Source organism: Vombatus ursinus, unplaced genomic scaffold (genome assembly GCF_900497805.2).
Source record: "Vombatus ursinus unplaced genomic scaffold, bare-nosed wombat genome assembly UNPS02010980.1, whole genome shotgun sequence".
NCBI classification, from domain to species: domain Eukaryota; kingdom Metazoa; phylum Chordata; class Mammalia; order Diprotodontia; family Vombatidae; genus Vombatus; species Vombatus ursinus.
The window spans coordinates 5,989,036-6,009,853 of NW_020950758.1; the positions used below are offsets into that span (position 1 = coordinate 5,989,036).

Here is a 20,818-nt window from a genome sequence, read left to right on the forward strand (position 1 = left end):
GGAGGAAGGACAGGTGGAAAACCCGGATGCAGAGACCCAGAGGGGCCCAGAATGAAAAGGCACGCCTGGCTTGGGATGAGGACTCCTCACATCTCAGGCCACAAAGTCGACAAGATTCCATTCCAAAAGCATGGTGGCCTGCAGATAGGCTGGATTCGGAACCTGGAAGACAGGAAGTCCCATTCCACTTCTGACATCTCCTAACTAGGTGACCCTAGACAAGTCACTTCACCCCTGTTTGCCTCAGTTTCCTCATCTGTAAAATGAGGGTATTAATAGCACCTACCTCCCAGAGTTGTCGTGAAGATCATAACAATTTGTAAAATGCTTTTCATACCTTAAAGCCCGATATCAATGCTGACTGTAATTATCAGTATTATTATCATTATAGTTCTCTCGCCCCCTTCCCATAAGTCCCAACACTTTTCAGTTTGGGAACCTGGGAGGTCTGAGGCCTTTCCTGAGGCAGCCACTGGCCAGTGAAGGGAGAGATGGCGCTGACAGGCAGACACCCTCCCCACACCCATTAAGGTTTCCTCCAAGGCCAACATTCTCTGAGCTTTCTCTAAAGTCCTTGTCTTTGCTTCTGGCCCAGGTCCATGGCTTCACTGCTCTTGGGAACTCTAGGTAAAGGAACTCTGTCCACCAAAGCAGATTGTGCCCCCCCCCCCCCCAGCAGCCCTTCACACAAAGTTAAGGGCCACCAAGCCAGGATGGGCCAGGGGCAGGGGCCCAGGCACTGGGAGCGCCTTCCTGGGCTGAAGGCCAGCAGCTGCACCAGGGGCCAGGGATGGAATGGGCCCCGGGGACGGTGCCTGGACGCATCTCCATAGCAGGTGGACCCAGTTTGCAAAGGTTGCTAGGTGACTTACAAAGGTTTGCTAATTGGCCTTTCTGATAGAATCACACTAATTGCAGCCCTGGGAAAGAGCCGACCATAAACAGAGCAGCTCGGTGTCCAACACTTAAGGGGTGTGCGGGATTTTCAGGACTGGGGGAGAATGGGAACGGTCCCAGAGTAGGTGGGCTCAGGAGCCCCCAGGTTGGAAGGGAGGTTTCTGTTCATCTGGGTCAAAGGAATTGTGGTGAGTGGGATGATAGACTCCAGCCTGGAAATTCAGCAGCCTTCTTTTGCAGGTGAGGAAACTGAGGCTGGGGAAGGTCGGGGACTTTCCCCCTCCCAATCTAGTTCTGTTTCTACAGCCCTGTCGAAGGATGAGCAGCCAAGGGAGAGTGTGGTCCTCTCTCTGGGCCTCAGTGCCCTCGTCTGTGAAATGAAGAGATTGGCCTGTGCGGCCTTGGCCCTGCCAGTTCTGACCCCCCAGAGTCGCCTAGGTCTGTTCCTTTGTCGGCCTCAGTTCTCTGCTCTGTGTAAAGGCAGGGTTCGGGCAGCGGGGGTGGGGGGCAGTGGAAAGAGCTGAATTTAGAATCAGAGAAGCTGGGTTCTCGGGCAGATTCCCTCCCCCTTGGGGCTTTCCTCCTCTATTGAGAGGCAGCCGCTCTAGACACATTGATGCTCCCTTTCAGCACCAAAGCCTGAGGATCTAGAAGTGGGAGGAAGGGGGCCGAGGGCGCCCCAACCCCAGCATCTCACACAGAGCAGTCAGCAGGATGCTTTTCATATTCCTGCCACGAAGCTCATTGGTAGCATCTTTCCTCTGGATAATTAACCTCTAATCATCTATTTGTTATAAAGCATCAGGAACGTTTGGTTGACAAAAGGCAGCTAGCACTCTAGCTAGTAAGGATACTGTGAGAGAAGCCTTAGAACAGGGGATGTCAGGGCTGGGAGGGGCCTGAGAACAGGGGATTACAGAGTCTGTAGGAACTGTAGAGGCCCCCATTGAATCCAGTCCCCTCATTTTGTGGAGGAGGAATCTGAGTCCGGCCGTGCCCCCCAGCTAGCCAGTGATGGGGCCAGGACGGAGGCCATGCCTCCTGCCCCAGCCTGTGAGGTGGTGGAGGACCCAGCTCGTAGCAGCTGCTGTCTTGCTGTGGTCTCCCAGGAGCCCCCGTCCCACCACGTGGGAGCTCTCAGCGCCCCCTCAATAGACCACACTGCCGCCCTTTCCTGCCTTCCATGCAGAATTCCCTTTAACGCTGGGGAGACTGGTGCCCAGAGGTGGACCGGATGTGCCCAGGACCCCCGAGGAGGTGAATGAATGGCCCCCAGCACCCTCAGGCTGCCCCTCCCCTGGTGAAAGCCCTTGGATGGGGGATGGGGGATGGGGCAGGATCTCTAGTCTTCAGCCTAGGAAGGCACCTTTGCCGCCCCCTCCCCCTTCCCTAAAGACTAAAGATAGATATGGAAATGAGAGCTTTCCCTGGAAGAGGAGGCGGCAGTGCCGGCTGGCCATGGCAACCCTCAATACACAAACAAGCAGGAACCTCAGCCTCACCCACCTGGGACAGGTAGCTCAGGCTCTACCCACCAGGAATAGGTCACTGCCGCCCTGCCAGCCCTGGGTGGTGTCCAGAGAGGGCAGCTCCCTAGCGCCCAAGGGATTCAAAGGGCTCCATCTGAGCCTCACCATGATCCTGCAGCGGCAGGGGTGCGATTGTGCCCATTTTACAGATAAGGAAACTGAGGCTCAGAGAGGTTAAAACAACCTGCTCATGGTCACACAGCTAGGAGCGGTTAGAGAGGGGAGATCCGGACTCAGGCCTGGCCGATCCCAAGTCCAGCGTGTTCTGCAGGGCTCAGAATTTCTCGGTTGTAAAGGACCTTTGAGGCCATCTGCTGAGGCATGAGTGAATGACAGCGCACTGGTGCTCAGTCCTTCTGGGATCGGGGGAGTCCCTTACCTTTCCGGGACCTTCTGTTATCTCATGCATAACATGCAGGGCTTAGACCCCATGGTCTCCAAGGTTCCTTAGCTCTATGAATTTATGCTCCAGGCAGCTCACTCTGACCCAGCCCCCCGCTGCTGCTGTCCTCCTCCATCCGAATGGAAGCCCCTGGAGGGCAGGGCTATCTGCTTGTTTGTCTTCTGTCTGTCTGCCTGTCTCTAAGATGGCGTCCACACTCTTGGCTCTCACACGCTTAGAATCTCACACCTCAAAGTGCCCCAGCATCCAGTCTCTGTCCTAGCCCCCACCCAACATCCACTGCCTCCATCTTTTTCCCCTCCTTGAGGCAGTTCATTTTTCAAGAGTTAAGTCAGTGTGATGGAGTGGAAAGAGTCGGGAGATCTGGGCTGAGCTGTGTGCCCTAAGGGAAGTCACTTGCCTTCTCTGGCCGCTTTGCTCTTGAGAACAGCAGACCACAAGGCGGGTGGGGTGCTCTGGACCAGCGGGAACGAGCCTGAAGGATGGAGGGATGGACTGTCTATTCCTCTCTGCTTATCATTAAGCCTGGGGCCTCTGGAGGAGAGTCGTTGGGCTGGCACCAGAACCTGGCGATACCCTTCCAGAGATTCCCTCCTTTTCTTTGAGGAAGTTCAGCCTCCTCCTTGCAGGGCAGCTGTTGCAGACAGAGCTCAGGACATGCCCGGCGCTGTCACTGAAAGTCCCCGAGCCTGGGCAGGCATCACTGCCCCGCTGTCCGGGCCTCAGTGGGACCTGGGAAGCCACACGATGTTCTGGGGGACCTAATGGAGAGGGCGGCCTCTCAGGCCAGGCGCCCAGGCAGCTAACCCAGGGGCTGGAGGAGAAGGGGGACCGAAGGACAAGCTCTATGATCCTCAGTTTCCTTATCTGGAGAAGGGGATAACAGGGGCACCTGCTTAACGAGGTTGGCAGGTGACTATACTTGACTAACAGCCATCATTCTTGGGTGATTTTTCCGGGAGCCGTCCCTCTTCCCTCCTTTCTGGCACACCCAGGACAAGCCCCCGAGCCTGTGCCTCATCGGGCTCTTGGACCCCTGAGAGAAATTGAGGCAATTTCCCAGAAGCAATGGAGCAATTTTCCACCGGCTTCTTAGTTCCATGTTGGTGGTGACTGGGTGGGAACCCAGCCTTGGGAGTTAACGGGGAAGGCAGGGAACGGAATTCTCCTCCCGTGTCAGTGAAGCCGGGGAGCCTGGGGGAGCTGAGCAGAGGGGGGGGGGGGGGGTCCCTTCCAGCTCCCGCACCAGCTGTTTCTGTATTCACACTCAGCCCCTGAGGCCAGTGGTGGGTGCTGCCTCTGAGGGCCCGGAGGTGCCCTGCGGGCTTGGCCGGGGAGCTTAGCGACCCGTCAAGGCTGGGAAGGCTGCTGAAGTCCCAGCTCCTCCTTGTTGACAGCGAGAAGGGGAAGGGGCTTCCCACAGCCACCCACAGGCTCCCTCAACCCAGCCGAGGTCTCTGTTGCCACCAGGAGGTGCTTTGGCCACTTAGCCCAGAGACTCAGATCAGGAGAGCTTTGGGCAACCAGCAATGGACGTGGATTTAGAGCTTTAAAGAGCCGTCTGGTCTACATCCCTCCTATCTGTTTTACAGAGGAGGAAACTGAGGCACAGAGCGAGCAAACCAGGTGGTGCCACAGTGGATGGTGTGCTGGACATGGAATCAGGAAGACCTGAATTTGAATCTTACCTCAGATTCTTACTAGCTCTGCGACCCCTGGGCAAGTCACTGACACCTTCCCTTGTTGTGAGGATATGATGAGATAGCACGTGTAAAGGACTTTGTAAACCTTAAAATGTGTAAGCAATCTTTTTATTATTATCTAAGTGTACCTAAGGTTGCCTAGGTGCTAAGTGGCAGAGATGGGATTCGAACCCAGGCCCTCTGAATCCAAACCCAAAGCCCCTTCCTTCTCGTCATCTACAATGGTTTGGTCATCACTGGGACTATCGCTTGCCAGTAAGTGACAGGACTCTAATGACCAGAGTTTAGCGGTCTCTATGACCATGTCACCCAACCCTCCTATTTTATGGAGGGGAAAACTGGGGCCCAGGGTGGTTCAGTGACTTGACTAAGGTCACACTGATAGGAAGCACCAGAGTCAGGATTTGAATTCAGATCCTCTGACTCCAAAGGCAGAGAGAGAGAGAGAGATCGAGATCCTTGGAAAGACCGGCCCAGAAGCTCATGGGATTCGGACTCCTTGGCCATTATTGTTAATTGGACAGGGAAGCTAAGTCTGGGTTCCAGGACCTTCATTCAGGATGGGACCTGGGGCCTTCTAAGCAACATTTCCCACCTACGTGAATGGCTTGGTATCAATGTGTGTGATCTCTCACGGAACACTGCTTGTAGTCCAGAGTTAGGCTCAGGAAGGGGAGAGGTGTGTTACCTAATGGTCCAGGGGTTTTTCTCTCAGACTTTTTACTGGTTCCTGACACCATCTCGTGCTCAGCTTTCCACCTGCTTTGGGTCCCCAGGGAGAATTTCACTAGCCTGATTTGTGTTTCTGACTTTGTCTAATGCCATTGATGCTACTCTGAGCACAGGGCTGCTTTCTCCTCTTCCCCACTCTGAGCTGAGTCACCACCTCTGTTTTCAAGGGACAACAGAAGTTGGGAATCTGCATGTCCTTAAAGTGAAGCTACCCCATGACTTCCAGAGGCTCCCCATGAGGAGGGCTGGGGGGATGGGGAGTTCTCTGTGCATTTCGAAGAGAAAGTGAAATTACCTGACTTCACTAAGAGCAGGTCACCGTGATTCATGTCATTTCCTTTTTGGATAGTCTTATGAGATTGGTAGATCAGAGGGCTGCTTTCGATACAGTGTTTGATACTGTGTGTCATGTAAACCAGGTGGGTCATGGTATCATTGGATGGCCAGATTCAAAGAGTAGTCATTAGTGGTTGAATGTCAGTGTGGCAAGAAGTCCCCCGCGGAGTGCCACGGGGATCTTGGGTCTGTGGATAAAAGCACCGATCTCATACTTAGCAGCCTTACAAGTGATCCCAAATTGGAAGGCAGTGAAACTCCAAAAAGTTAAAGGCCAGCAGTGAATGCCAGCCTCTGTCTGGAAAGCACTACTTTGGGAAAAGCCTGCCTCCTGGCGTCGTGTTGATGTCCCACCGAGTCTTCTAGGGGATGCTGGGGAACCTGCCTTGTCCGCCACTGGTCTGCGGTGGCCAGTCCAGGGTAATGAGAGAGTTCTGGGCTCCAGTCCTGACCGCCGTGGACCTGCTGTGGGGCCTTAGGCAAAGCCCTTGCCCTCTGTGGGCCTCAGGTTCCTCCTCTGTAGAAGGAAGGGAAGATAAGCCTCCTTCTAAGAGCATGTTCTGTGTCTGTTGAGGCAGCTTCACGTAGCAGATAAAGTCCTGGGCTTGGAGTCGGCAGGCTCAAATCCCCCCTCGGATATTTGGTAGTGGGGATTAGCCTCTGTTTCCTCATCTGCAAAACAGAGGTTAAAATAGCTCCTACCCCCCATAAGACTGTTGTGAGCCCCCCGGGAAATAGTGTTTGGGGAGGGCTTGGCTGTACCAGTGTGCACCGGCATTTGGATGTGCTAAGGTCCTTCCCTTCTCTGCCGTTCCCAGTCTCGATTCTCAGGGCCCTCCCAGCTCTGACATTTGCCGTTCCGGGTTCGGACACTGCCACCAGCTCTGAGTCTGTGTCCTGAGGCCTCTCCCCGCTCTAACATTCTCTGACCCGGATTCTAAGGCCTTTCCACTCTCCATGTTCTCTGTTGAGCTCTGCCTCTCTGGGTTCTGAGGTCCTTCCCTGACCTGCAGTCCTCTGTTCCGTGCTCTAAGCCCGCCAGCGCCCAGCCCCAGCCGCCTGCCCTGACATTTGCTCAGCCCTCCCAGGCTTCCTCTGACTGACCCTGCGGGAGGCACAGGGCCCTGGGGAAGCGGAGGAAGGGCTTTTCTGCGTCTGATCTTCCCTCGAGCTGTGCCCCGTGCCCGGAATGCTCCCTCCTCCTGGGTCTCCTTCAGGTCCCAGACAACATCGCAGAAGCCTTCTCCTCCCATTTATCTGTTTGCGTGTTACCTTCCGCATTGGACTGGGAGCTCGCGAGGGCAGGGACTGTCTTTTGTCTTTCTTCAAAGTCCCAGCACTTAGCACAGTGCCTGGCACTCAGTAGGCTCTTAATAAATATTTCTTGACTGCCTAAAGAAAAAAGAAAAGCTCCCCCACCTCCACCCTGCAGGACCTTAATTCCTGGCTCTGACTTCTCCAGGTATCAAGAACAGGCCGGCAATTGGCTCCTGCCCCAGCCTGGCATCTGGCTGGGGCCACCACGTGTGAATCCATTTTTTTCCAAATCTAATTAAGACCAGCTTGGATTGAAAAATCAAATTACTTCCTGCCCATTAATGACTAATTCCCCGAGAGGCGGAGGCAGACACGGGCTCTCCAGATCTCCTGTTATTGACTGCTCAGTCCTCAGGTGAGACCTGTTGGCCCTCAACCTGGGTGGTGGCAGGCAGGGGTCATGGAGCCACCCTGAGATGGCTCATTCGGGGGCTCAAGCCCACAGCTTAGAGCTGGAAGGGACTGAGAGAGGCCTTCTGGGCCTAACAAAGGAGGAAACTGAGTCCCAGACCTACGCCCAGCTCCTACAAGTAAGGTGCTCACAACCTCGAACCCTGGTCGTCTGATGCCCTCCAGGGCTTTTTGCATCCTCAGTGCACTGCCCCATCCCTCCTACAAGCCTCGCCATGTTACCAAGGAGGGAACCCCTCCAGGACCAGTGGGCCGGACCCACAAAGGGATTTCCATTTGGTGAATTCAGAGAACAACGAAATCAACTTTTGTTTTTAATTAGTGTTTTAAGGTTTTCAGATCACTTGACAGACTTTTCTTCAAGCCTCGTGACCCTACAAGGTCCATACTACAGCCATCACCCCCATTTTACAGGTGAGAAACTGAGATTCAGAGTTTAACTGACTTTCCCAGGGTCATAAAGTTGGTAGGTGATAGAGCTGAATTTGAACCCAGGTCCCCAGCCCCAAGCCCAGCAGCTCCTTCCCACACCTGCTTTCCAGTAATAGTACTGGAATAGACACCCATTTCTAATACATTTCCTCCCCACACCCCTTAGAGGTGGGCTGTGGGGTCACATCCTCCCTTTGCAGACAACGAATCTTGAGATCAGCAAAGCCCAGTAACTTGTCCAAAGGCCTTCTCTATAGCAGGGCCCCAGCTTGAATCCAAAATGCTAGAAATCGGCAGGTCTAGGCAGCCAGTCGGCAATGATGCAAAGACAAAAGGAAGCCTCCTGCCCTCAGGGAGCCTCCGTTCTCTCTGGGGATATGGCATCATTCCGCAGACGTTTGTTTTGTTCTGTTCGGGGAGGTTGCTGTCGGTTCTGCATGGAATTGGGCCAGTCCAGAAGGGCCCCTGAAGAAGTGGTGCTGCGGGCCCAGAGGAGGAAGGGGGCGTCCCGTTCCCCTGGAGGGGGCAGGCAGATCCATTCCCTGCCGCGGGGTCAGTGGTTGGAGGAGTGAGGAGGAGGGGCTGGCTCTGCAGGCCAGCTTGGCTGGAGAGCGAAGGTGGGCAGAGAACATGTCCGCCTGGAAAGGTCTCGAGCCCCTTGCAAAGGGCTTTAAATGCTAAATAGAGGAATGGGCATTTTAATCCCGAGATCTCTGGCAACCAGAGCCGAAGAGCGACCTCGAGGGACTTGTACTTTAGGAGGATGACTTTGGTGCCACAGTAGAGGGCGGATCGAGGGGGAGAAATGTGGACAAAGACACCAACCAAGGTAGTCCTGGGGAGAGGGGATGTGGTTCCTAACGACGGTGACAGCTGGGCGAGTGGAGAGGAAGGGACGGATAGGAGAGGGGTTGAGGAGGGAGAGTCAGCAGGGTTGGCAACTGCTGGGATATGGGAGGTGAGAGGGAGGGAGGAGTCAAGAATGCCTCTGTGGCCGGCACACCTGGGTCCCTAGGAGGAAGGCAATGATTTCAATGGTAATAAGGAAGTCACGAAGTGGGAGGGGGTGACTTTGGGGAGAAAGGCAATGAGGTCTGCTTGGGGCAGGATGACTTTGAGCTGCCCATGAGACATCCAGCTTGAAGTGTCCCATTGGTGTGGGTGGTCAGAGATGGTGACTTAGCCATATGCACAGAGATCGGAAATGATTCCATGGAAGCTGATGTGAGAGAGAGAGAGAAAGAGAGATGGACAGCTAAAGTGAGATGATAGAGAAAGATGAGGGAGAGATGGATGGATGGATGGATGGACAGGTGGGTAGCACTCACTCTGTGCCAGGCAGTGTACTAGGTGCTGGGGACACAGACCCAAGGAACAAGATGGTCCCTGCCCTCAGGGAGCTGACATTCTAGTAGGGAATACCACTTAGGAAGCAGCGCTGGAAAAGGGGGCAGGGGAAGGTAAATGGCAGATGAGGAGGAGAAGTCCAGGCCACATGAGGCAGACGTTACCCTGACTCTTGGCAATGGACGGTTACCTCTCTGAACGGGTCCAGGGCACTGAGTGGCGTGGTCAGTTGCCTTGGTGATCTAACCTTTACCTGAAATCACAGGCCGGGTTGCTGGAGTGCTGGCCCCTGACCTGACCTTCCAGGCTTGGCACCAATGCCTCCATCTCCAAGAAGCCTGCCCTGGATGCCCTCATCCCATTTTCTCTCTTCTTCCCGGAAATGTTGGCTTTAATCTGATCTCAGAGTACTTGGCGCTCTCCCTCGTCCCCGTGGTCTGATTTGCAGTCTCTGTGCCTCAGGCCCCCTTCCCACCAAACCATGAGGGCAGGGCAGGGGTCTGACCTGGACTCTGTGTCTCCTCCAGCGCCAGCACAATTTTGCACACGGGGGAATTAATGGTGAATGAATGAATGAATGAATAATAGGGGAAAAGAACCCGAGGCACCGAAATCCAACCCAGGGGACTCACTGGAAGGGCTCTGCTTCGTCCTTCCTAGGCTGCATCGGAGGAGGGGTTTGATGCTTCACATTCTCGGGGCCACGGACCCATTTGGCGATCTGGCGAAGCCCAAGGACCCTTCTCAGAGGTCCAGGGGCTCACCCCAGGGGGGGCGCCGTCCATTGTGCTCATTCCAGCCTGGCTGGTGGTTCTGGGCAGGAGCAGAAGCCAAAGAGATTATTTGGGGCAAACATCTCTCGGAGGGATCCTGGGAAGAGGGTGAGAAAAGTCAGTCTTTTAAAGGTTTCTAATTTTTTAAATGCACATAACAAAATACAGGGGATTACAAAGGAAACCAGTTGTATTGGAATAAGAACGTACATGTTTCCCATTGAAGTTTACAGACCCAGGCTAAGAGCCCCTGTGGTGGAGGATGCCGGTAGCATGGGCTGTGACATTTGCCGCCCACCCTGGCCATCGCCTCTGCCTCTCTCCAGCTGGGCTTTTCACTCAACTGTGGAACGTCCCCAGGAGCCTTCCCTCCCCTTCTCTCCTGACTCTATCTTTCTGTCGTCCCTCGTAGTTTTTCCCCTATGGAGACGCTTCCAAGTTCGCCCAGCACGCCTTCCGAACCTTCGACAAGAATGGGGATGGCACCATCGACTTCCGAGAGTTCATCTGTGCCCTCTCCATCACCTCCAGGGGCAGCTTCGAGCAGAAGCTGAACTGGGCTTTCAACATGTATGACCTGGACGGTGACGGCAAGATCACCAGGGTGGAGATGCTGGAGATCATCGAGGTGAGGCCAATGTTAAGGAGACCCTTCCTCTCCTCCTCATAGGTCTGGAGTCCAGTCCCATTTTACAGAGGAGGAGACCAAGGCAGCCTGAGGTGGAGGGACTTGGCCAGGGTCATGTAGCTGGTACGTGTCTGAGGCAGGCTTTGATACTTGTGATCCCAGCTACGGGGGCTGCTGAGCTGCCGTGGGTGACGCCCATCAGCTGTCAAGCTAAGTTCAGCATTAATAGGGTGGGGGCCACCATGCTGCCCAAGAAGGTGGAACCAGCCCGAGTCAGAGACAGAGCAGGTCAGAGCCCCTATGCCTCCTGTTCTTGCAGCTAGATAATGTCACCTGACAGATGGAGTGGGCTTGGAGGTGGGAGAACTGGGTTCGAATCCTACCTCAGACACTTGCTAGATGTGGGACCTGGGCCAAGTTCCTTAAGCTCGTGAGCCTCCCTTTCCTCACCTGGGAAGTTGTCAGAAACCTTTGAGCTCTTGACGTCTCAGAGATTCTGGGACAGAACTGCGAAAGTCTGTGGAGTTGGGAATCGTTGTTACTACTACACGCAGGGCCGTGTGCACCCACAGTGGCTGCCTTCGGGGGCTGCCAGGCTTGAGAAGCCATCTGGTGTGAGAGGAGATTGGGCTAGGCGCCGGGGAGACTTGAATTCAGACACCTGCTGTGTGATCCTGGGCAGGTCTGCCTTAGTTTCCTCAACTGTAAAATGGGGATACTAATAGCACCTGCTTCCTTGGGTTGTTAGAAGGACCCAATGAGACGTGAAGTGCTTTGTAAACGTTGCTCTATAAAGGCTAGTTATCACCATCATCACCACTATCACTACTAGTCTGCTAGGAGAGACTCACCTGTACACGAATGAGGGTGAACCAAGGTAGGCTGCCAAGCGATCCAGACGGAGTACTTTGGAATGGTGAGAGCCCAGCCGTGGGGGGAATCTGGGTGAGCTCCACAATGGAGGCAGCCCCCAGCTGAGCCCTGGAGGAAGAGGGTGCTGAGGAGGAAGAGGGAGAGGAGGGGGAGGAAGGGAGCTCCAGCTAGAGAGGTGGGGACCCCCAGGAGAGAACTCCGTTCTCTGCAGTTTACAGTCTCGATTCTTGCCGCGGGCTTATCCAGGGTCATTCGGTCAGGCCAGGACCCCTGGCTCCTAGGCCGGCCCCGCCTTCACTGAGCCCTCTGGCTGCCCCAGTGGAGCCAAGCCAGGTTGACCTTTTTCCTTCTGGCCTTCCTCCCTCCCTCTCCCAGGCGATCTACAAGATGGTGGGCACCGTCATCATGATGAAGATGAACGAGGATGGGCTGACGCCGGAGCAGCGAGTGGACAAGATCTTCAGCAAGATGGACAAGAATAAGGATGACCAGATCACGCTGGATGAGTTCAAAGAGGCGGCCAAGAGTGACCCTTCCATCGTGTTACTGCTGCAGTGTGACATTCAGAAGTGAGGCCGGCGGGCCAGGGCTTGCCCATGTCAGTCTGCAGCGACAGACACACCCACACAGACAGACACACACACACACCGACACACATGCGTGCGCGCATATACGCGCATGCGCACACACGCACACACAAACATTGCTTGGATTACCTGTATCAATGGATTTGCTTTCTGTGTTTGAAACACTTGTGTGCATGAGAATTTTATTTGCTAAAGAATTTTAAAAGTCTCTATATTATAAAAAGAAAAAAAAACAGAGGACCCAAACTGCGCCCATGTGATGTATACAATGTCATTCCATGCCTCCACCCCTCATGCTCATCCCTCCGTGTCAGTGACGAATCCCCTGATTCTGTAACTAACTGTTTGATCTAAGCTGTGTCACCGTCCCTGCTGCCGGACAGACAGACAGACAGACAGCTGTCAGCCCGTCCCCAGCTTCCTCCACTCTCTCGCTCACTGGGGGGAGCCCAGCCCCCTCTCCGAGCTGTGCTATCAGTGAATGTCAATGTGTCTCATCTGCATGCATGCCTCTTAGTCAGGGCCGCCTTCCACCTGGTCTCATCTGCATCTTTTCCACCCAGAAGACCTATGTGCGAGGAATGCAGTATCACATGTAACAAACCCCCTGCTCAAATGCTCCCTTAATTAAGACATCTATCTGTCTATCTATCTATCTACACACAAACACACAAAAGTCTAATTATTTATTCGAAGTTTAAAAAAAAAAGTTATTCGAAGTGTATGGATTTCTGCTTGGTTTTCAGAAGTTTCCAAAAAAGGTTGCAATATATGTCCCAAATAAATTTATAATATTTGACTTTTCCCCTAATTCTTATTTTCGGGCCTTCCCTGTCGGGTCACTAAGCGTCGCCATATCTGACCACAGAGGACGGGGCCATCACCCTCACGCACGCAAAGGTTTTCAAGAAGTCCCTCAAACCTCTTCCACCCAAAAGGGTCAGTTTCCTCTGGGCCACAGTAATAGTCACACACATATAGATGGATGCATACATCTCAGCTGACAGAAATGCAGTGCCTCCTATGTGTCGAGCGAGAGGGAGAGTGGCATAGTGGGTAGAGAGCAGGGCTTGGCACTAGGAAGCCCTGGGACCGAGCCCTGCCTCTGGCACAGACTGGGCCTGTGACCGTAGACACATCACTTCCCCGTTTAGTGCTGCGGGTCAGCTCTGAAGACTGTTAAGCGACACAGAACATGCAGACCTACATGGTAGGGGGGGGCGTTCCCATTCTGGGAGTTCACTAGATTACGAAATCACAGTTCTGCCCCTGAGTGCCTGGCACTGGGCAAAGCTCGCCCCATCGTTGCTGCCCTCAAGAAGCTTCCACTCAGAGGAGGACACAACAGGTACACAGATGATAAGAAAATGCCAACTCCAGAGAGGAAATACTGGGTCATTTTGAGGGGTAGACAGAGAGTGACCAAAGGCTGCAGAGAAGAAGTCAAGGACAATGAGGATTGAGGAAAGGCCACTCGATGTGAGGTCACTGGTAACTCTGGAGAGAGCATGGTCAGTGAAAGAGGAGGTCAGAAGCCAGAGTCGAGAAGGGAGTTTTGAGGAAAGGACGCAGAGGAACCGATTGGAGATAATTTTCTCAAGGAATTTGGCCACAAAAGAAAGGAGCTCTACAACAGTATCTCTTGGGGACGGAGCAAATGAAGGGTTTGGGGGCTTTTTGAGGATAGGGACGCATGGGCGTGTTTGCATGCAGCAGAGAAGCAGCCAGGAGACAGGAGAGACTGAAGATGAGACAGAGTGGGGATGGCAGGGAGGCAATCTGCTGGGAAAGAGAATGGACCGGGCTCACACGGGCATGTGGAGGGGCTCGCCTTGGCAAGCGGAAGGGCCACCTCACTGCGAAGCAGGGCCATGGAGGAGATGGCGGCCGGAGGCCCCCGAGTGATGGCAGATGAGGATGAAGGGGCAAGGGGGAACCAAGGCTCTTAGCTGAAAGGGGAGCCCTGGAAGGCTTGAGGAGGGATGAAGGTCTGAAAAAGCCACTGGGACAAGTGGGATGGTGAATTGGTTAGGAAAGCAGTGAGCACAGTGCCTGGCACAGCATCCGTCGCTGTTCAGTCAGTTGTGACCTCAGGGACCAGACTGTCCATGGGGTTTTCTTGGCAAAGACACTGGCGCAGTTTGCCATCATCTCCTTCTCCAGCTCATTTTGCAGATGAGGAAACTGAGGCAAACAGGGTGAAGTGACTTGCCCATGGTCACACAGCTAGTAAGTATCTGAGGCCAGAGCTGAACTCAAGTCTTCCTGACTCCAGGCCCAGTGTTCTATCCAATGACTCACCTAGCTGCCTCCTGGCATGTAGTAGGTGCTTAATAAACGTTTATTGAAATGGAAAAAAGATTGCCTTCCAGTTGAGGTCATGTGGACCCCGTCAGAACAGTTTCTGGATTTTCTCCATCTTTGTTGGGTAGCACGTGTATCAGAAGAGCAAGAGGCAGATGTTGGAGTGACCCTTGGGTAAGGTAAGGCTTGGAAGAGCTCTGTCGGCTATAGGATAACTGGGACAGGGACTGAAGAGGAGGGCAGGGTAGAGTGGAGTCACCAAAGGGTCAGGAGGAGCAAGGGAAGAGGGCGTACAGGGAGAAAGCCTAGGAGAGAACTGAGAGGCAGAGAGGGGGGATGTCACGGCGAAGACGAACAACGGTCTGGTTACAGAAAGCAGTGGCCAAGGGGGACTGAAAAGAGATTGTGACAGCAAACGCAATTCCGCATAAACGTGGAGGTGGATGGTGGCCAGATAAAGGGTACGACTGTGTGTGCGGCTGAGGGGGATGGAGGAGGAGGGCATGAGTAAGTCGAGGAAGAGTCCACATGTGCGCTGAAGTCCCCTAGTATGAGGGCAGGAATTGGGGAAGGAAGGCCTGGGAGCCAGGCAATGAGCTGACGGAAGAAGGAAGGAGAACGTCCTGGAGTCCAAACACCAGCTACCGGAATCCTGAGCGGCAGCTCTGTGGGACGGCCTTCACAGGAGGGACCGTGTTGGAGGGGAGCAGAGTATCCCACCTTCTGGTCCACCTCGACTAGTGCAGCCAGCGCTGGAGGAGGCCAAGAAGCGGGGTCACGAAGGGACAGCCAGAAGACGGAAGGAGAGCAGAAGGGAAGTAAGTGTTACCTACACACCAAGCATTCCAGAGAGCGCGGTGGAAGCGGGAAGTTGGGGCAGGGACAGTGGTAAAGGGAGCAGGTGACAGCTCGGGGTTCAGAATCACTGGGGTTGGGAGGCTTTGTCCCGGTGGGACGATGTTCATCAAGGAGGGACGAGCTCAAGTCATCATTGTCCAGAAGGGGGAGCCCTCTCAGGACAGTCGGTCAGAAAGCATGTGCTAGGTGCTGAGAACACAAACACAACAGGGGTATGGGGGTTTAACAACCAGTTCTCCAGAAAACAAACAGGACAGAGTTAATCTGCATTATTATCATTTCCTTCCTTAAGTCGAGGTGATAAGCAAAGCAATAAATCAAGCCCAATCTTGGCAGAATTCTGGTGTGCAAATGCTCACGCTGAAATGCTAACCCTGGCTGGCTCCAGCACACCTCTGAACAAGTAAAGAGAAAGACAGTCCCTGCCCTCAATGAGTTTCCATTCTAAATTTTATCTGAGAGAACAGAATTAAATTTTATGAAACAATCAGCAATGCTAATTATTGAAAAAAGGTTCCTATGGGAAGACTGCATTTCTGTGTGATAAGTCAATCAAAATGACTTGAACATTTCTTTGCAAGGTAAAACTATATATGATACGTGGCAAAAAATCCAAGCATTTCAAAAAAAGCTAACTCTTTCAAAATGAAATTTCGGTTGAACATTTTCCCCAGTTAGTGAAGGTCACTGATGAGCAGGAGAACATATGGGAATCATTTGAAGAATATGCACCTGTCATAGACCTACTAATTGGAGAATACAACGAAAGGTTCCCTAACTTTGAGAAGCATGACATCACACTCAAATGAGCATTTCAGCCTCACCTAGTTGATATCGCCAAAGCATCTAAAGAACTACCAACGGAATTGATTGAGATCTCAGTAGATGACATTGTAAAGTCATTGTTCGATGCTAAGAAAGATTCAATTGAAATACGGAAAAATGCAGTGGAATACCCACGCCTTCAGCAACATGGCCCAAAATGCTTTCCTGCTTTATAAGCACTTCTGGCTGTGAATCTACATTCTCCCACCTAACCCAAATCAAAATGCCCTCAAGGTCACAAATGACTGACACCTATCTAGAGGACCAACTGAACGTGCGACCTCCATGCTGCAACCAAATATTCAAAAGCTTTCCAACATAAAGCAGACACAACAAAGTCATTAAAAGGTTAATCAACTTCAAAATGAAATTTTCATTTTCTGAAATTATGGAGTACACAGTCGTTAGATTTTTACAAAATAACACTCATTTTTAAGTGTTATCTAATTGAAGTTTTTTGAATGCGGCCTTATTTGATTACAGCTAAATATTAATGAGGTCTTCCAACATGAAATGCTAGGGTTACAACCAAGAATCACCTACCCAGCAAAACTGAGTATAATCCTTCAGGCGAAAAAACTGGGTATTTCACGCAACAGAGGACTTTCAAATGATCCCAACGAAAAGACCAGAGCTGAATAGAAAATTTGACTTTGAAATACAAGACTCAAGAGAAGCATAAAAAGGTAAACATCAGGAGGGATTCAATGAGGTGACAAGTGTTTCTATCCTACAAGGGAAGATGATGCCTGTAACTCCTAAGAACAAAGAGTTTTCAGAAAAAATCAAAATTATTTATAGTCATGAAAAAATGTTCCAAATCACTACTAATTAGAGAAAGGCAAATTAAAACAAATCTGAGGCATCCCCTCACACCTATAAGAAATGGCAAAAGCCAGAGAGGATGGGGGAAAAGTAGGTACGCTAAAGAACTGCTGGAATAGAAGTGAAGCAGTCCAACCATTCTGGAGAGCAGTTTGGAACTATGCCCAGAGGGCTACAAAACTGGGCATACCCTTTGACCCAGCAATAGCACTTCTAGGGCTGTATCCCAGAGAGATCAGAAAGATGGGAAAAGGACCCACACGTACAGAAATATTCATAGTAGCTCTTCCTGTGGTGAAAAAGAACTGGAAACTGAGAGGATGCCTATCAATTGGGGAATGGCTGAACGAGTCGGGGTGTATGAATGGAATGGGACACTATCGTGCTGCGGGAAATGACGAGGCAGGGGTGGTTTTCAGAAAAAATAATGGCAAGTCCTATGTGAAGTGATGCAAGTGAAGGTCACCGGGCACAGTAACAGCAATGGTGTAACGGTGGTCAACTGTGAAAGACGTGACTATTCTGATCAGTACAATGACGTGACAATTCTAAAAGCCTTGTGATGAGAAAATGCCATCCACCTCCAGGGAGAACTGATGAACTGGGTGTGCAAGCTGCTGTGTAACTTTCCCTTCTCTGTTTCACACTATGGCTAACATGGAAATGTTTTACACAATTTCACATACATATTACTGAGATCATACTGTTTGCCCTCTCAGTGAGTGGGGTAGGGGGTGAGGGAGGGCATCTGGAACTCAAAATTTAAAAAGAAAAGAATGCTAAAAATAAATCATTTTTAAAAGGAAAAAATGAATGTGGCATAGCAGAACAACATTTCAAGTTAGCTGGGCTTCCTGAAGGCCAGCAATGTAGGTGACCTGGCCATCACCCCCACCCACATGCCTGCAGCCACCTATCAACGGGCCTTCCTGCCTCACTCCTCTAGCCATCCTAGTGTGTCCTGTCCACTGCTAGGAGGAAGGGGGAGGTGAGCCGGTCAGCGCTAGCCCGGGGCTTCTCTAGGGCAAGGGACGCAGGTGACTACTCCTGTCTTTAGGGCCAGTCTCTAAGTGTACAGAGAAACATTCCCTTAACAAATTTTTCTACACCTAACTTTGGAATGCAACATGTTGGTGAAAGGGAATCAGTGGAAACAATGGGTACTCTGAAACATTTATTGGAAATATGCAAAATCAAAGTGAACATAAATCCAAAGCAAACATACATGCAGGCACGTCTACACGACGTTCCTAAGAGAGAGGGGGATGGTCTAGAACACTGCATTTTCTCAAAGCCACACACTGGAGGAAATGGAATTCTGGTTCTCTTTATATACATATCAAGGCTGAGACACACATTCTACTACGGGGGGAACAATGAGGCTTCTCTAATTTCTGAACCATTTTAAATTCTCAAATATTCTTCTTTAAGGTAGTACAGCTTCACACGCGACACCGCAGACACTTTGAGAAGACAACAATGATCACGCTGGCGAGACATCAGATTCATTCTTCCTCCTGGTTTCTGTTGGCCGGCCGGAAAGGCAGGGCTCTCTGACCTTTCTGGCCTCTCTCTGGGTCTCGCATTCGGAGTATTCTAATCAGTCTACTTGAGGGAAGAGAGCTAGAAACACACAGAACAAACCATTACTCCCAGGCCAGATATCCCCGGGACCAAGCATGAACAGTGCGGTGTGACTTGGCCAGAAGCCAGACCAGGCAGACGGGGGAGCGCCAGCCCCAGGCCTTGTCCCTCAAAGGCCAAGAGGGAGGGATGGCAGGAGCGCCAAGCCAAGGAGGAGGCGGGCCCCCAGAGCTAACAATGTTCCTCGTGGGCCTCCCCAGCAGACGGGGACTCCCCTGTGTGGCCATTATGGGGCACAAGGAGGCGGCCTGCCAACAGTGCGTTCTGGGCCCCACAGTGTGGTCAGGCCCAGAGCCCTGGGTCACCAGCTGCCCAATATACATAAAAGCAAGGCCACCTCCGACCATCCCAGAAAGGGCGCCATGAAAACGCCTCCAGGCAGAGGCCCCAGAAAGGTGCGTTACCTCATGTTCTGTGGGGTGAGCAGGATGAACTGGCGGTAGCATTGGGAAACGGCCATCTTGAGGATCATGTCCATGGCGATTCTTCTGTTGACCATGTCCTGAAGAGGTGAGAACCAGGGAGATCTAGAGTGCCGAACATCAGGCCCAGGGCCCAGAACAACCCTTCCCCTTCCTACACTTCCTCACTACCACAAGCCTCCCGATAAAGAGCATCTGAAATGAAGGTTAAGTGGTCACCGTGCCCAAAGCTTCAGGCAACACTCAAAGGAGCTTTCACCGAGGCTCAGTCTGCCCCTAACATTTACAAGCTGGAAATAAATTAACAATCACAATAAATTATGCAGCCATCCAATGAGTCAGTCTTAATCGATTAACCTCTCAAACTTCTCTCAAGCAAGGCTCCAAAAAAAAAAAAAAAAAAAAAAAGGCCAAACTATACCCTGCTCCCAATTCAATGTTCTTTTTTCCTGCACTACAGGCTGAGCAAACACATGAGTCCTGGCCTGGCACGGAAAGGGCCCAGCACACTCGAGGACAGTTCCTGAACGTAGGGAAAGGGGAGCAACACAAGATGGCGCCCTCATCCGCCATCCACTATCTTTCAAACTCAATCAACGAGAGCAGGGGGTAGAGTCTTTGAAATCATAAATGTCAAGTGACAAGAAAGTGGGCTCATAGAAACTGCCACTTCAAATTCTGTCCTCTTCAAAGTCTGACTATAAATAATATAAATAACCAGACGGACTTCAAACAAACAAACCAAGCCAAAACTCTGCTGGACTTGTTTTCCTTTCCAGCGGTCACCTGGGAAGCAGACTCCGTGACTGTCCCCACCCACTCTCTCGGCTCGTGCCCAAAGTAAAGCACAAATCAGGGGACGCGACACTGGGCAATACCATGTAGACGTCGAACTCGTCCAGGCAGCGGAAGGGAGACTCTGCGATGGACCACAAGGAAAGGATGAAGCAAACGGTGGAAAACGAGCGCTCCCCTCCAGACAACGATCGCATGTCGCTGAAAGCAGCTTGGCTCCCCTCTCCAGGCTGGACCTTGGGGAGAATCGAGAAAGGAGGGAAAGGCTACTGAATGCAGGAGACAGGCGCGACGCCGCTGGCCATAACCTCCCAGACGCGCTGCGAGCGGCCACCTTCCGCCCTCGGGATGTGCTGACGTGTGTCACGGCTCCTCACGGCTTGGTCCCCCTCTGCCCTCAGAGCCCAAAGAACGAGTGAACACGCCAAGGCCGGCAGGAGTCTCAGAGAGGGCCCTGGCCTGCCTGTGGCGATCACTGCTGGGGCCGTGGACGTCCGGGCTCCTTCCACTACCGAAAGAGAGGCCTGGGTGGGGTCCTACGAAACCAGCATCAGCTCCAGGGAACACGGAAGTCATGGAATTGAAGCCAGGGGCCCAAGTCCAGAGGGACGTCCAGCGGCTAAAGAGCAGCGCACCCTAGAGCAAGGCTGGGCCACCCTTCAGGCTTCCTCGGGGCAGAGCCCTCTCCCGCACCAGGACTCTAGCCCGGACCCTTTCCCCAGTGGACAGAGAGGGAGGTATTTCTCCCCTGTGCAGCTGCCATGAAGTGCAGAAGAAATCAAAGCAAAAGCACATCACCCCGAGCGATCTCCACAAGTCTTACAGCTGATGCACCCAGAATTCTGGGCACCGCCAGGGTCTCTGTGAGCCCGTGGGGGATGGCTGCCCTGTGCTGGCACTCCAGGCTCCGATGGGTGAAGAAGTCATGAGGAGGAGGAGAAGAATGATAACAGCGCCCATTTATGAAGCGCATGCTGAGGGCCAGGCTCTGTGCTAAGCAGTCTACAACTGTGCTCTCCCTGGAGCTCCACAGCCATCCTGGCAGTGAGGCGCCTTTACTGCACCCATTTGGCAGATGGAGGTTAGGTGACCTGGCCAGAGTCACAGAGCTAGAGGGCCGGATGTGGACCCAGCTCGTCCTGACTCCCGATGGACAAATCACCCACTTTGCTGATGT

The 20,818-nt window shown here is 52.5% G+C and overlaps 2 protein-coding genes across 3 annotated transcripts in view; one reads left to right on the plus strand and one right to left on the minus strand.

Annotated features, from left to right (window-relative positions):
* The window catches only part of VSNL1 (visinin like 1), a 62,797-nt gene extending 50,029 nt beyond the window's left edge, over positions 1–12,768 (plus strand). Inside the window, exons 3-4 of the mRNA XM_027855647.1 lie at positions 10,293–10,508; positions 11,757–12,768. Of these exons, the coding sequence (XP_027711448.1) occupies positions 10,293–10,508; positions 11,757–11,954 (414 nt within the window). The 3' untranslated portion in view covers positions 11,955–12,768. The remainder of the gene's footprint in view (positions 1–10,292; positions 10,509–11,756) is intronic.
* Positions 12,769–17,941: 5,173 nt separating this feature from the next.
* The window catches only part of SMC6 (structural maintenance of chromosomes 6), a 55,795-nt gene continuing 52,918 nt past the window's right edge, over positions 17,942–20,818 (minus strand). The window contains exons 26-28 of one of the 2 annotated variants that reach the window (XM_027855620.1): positions 19,725–19,877; positions 18,829–18,926; positions 17,942–18,403 (exon numbers count right to left, since the gene is read on the minus strand). In XM_027855620.1, the coding sequence (XP_027711421.1) occupies positions 18,286–18,403; positions 18,829–18,926; positions 19,725–19,877 (369 nt within the window). In that variant the 3' untranslated portion in view covers positions 17,942–18,285. The remainder of the gene's footprint in view (positions 18,404–18,828; positions 18,927–19,724; positions 19,878–20,818) is intronic. The other variant, XR_003568559.1, reaches the window with a different exon arrangement.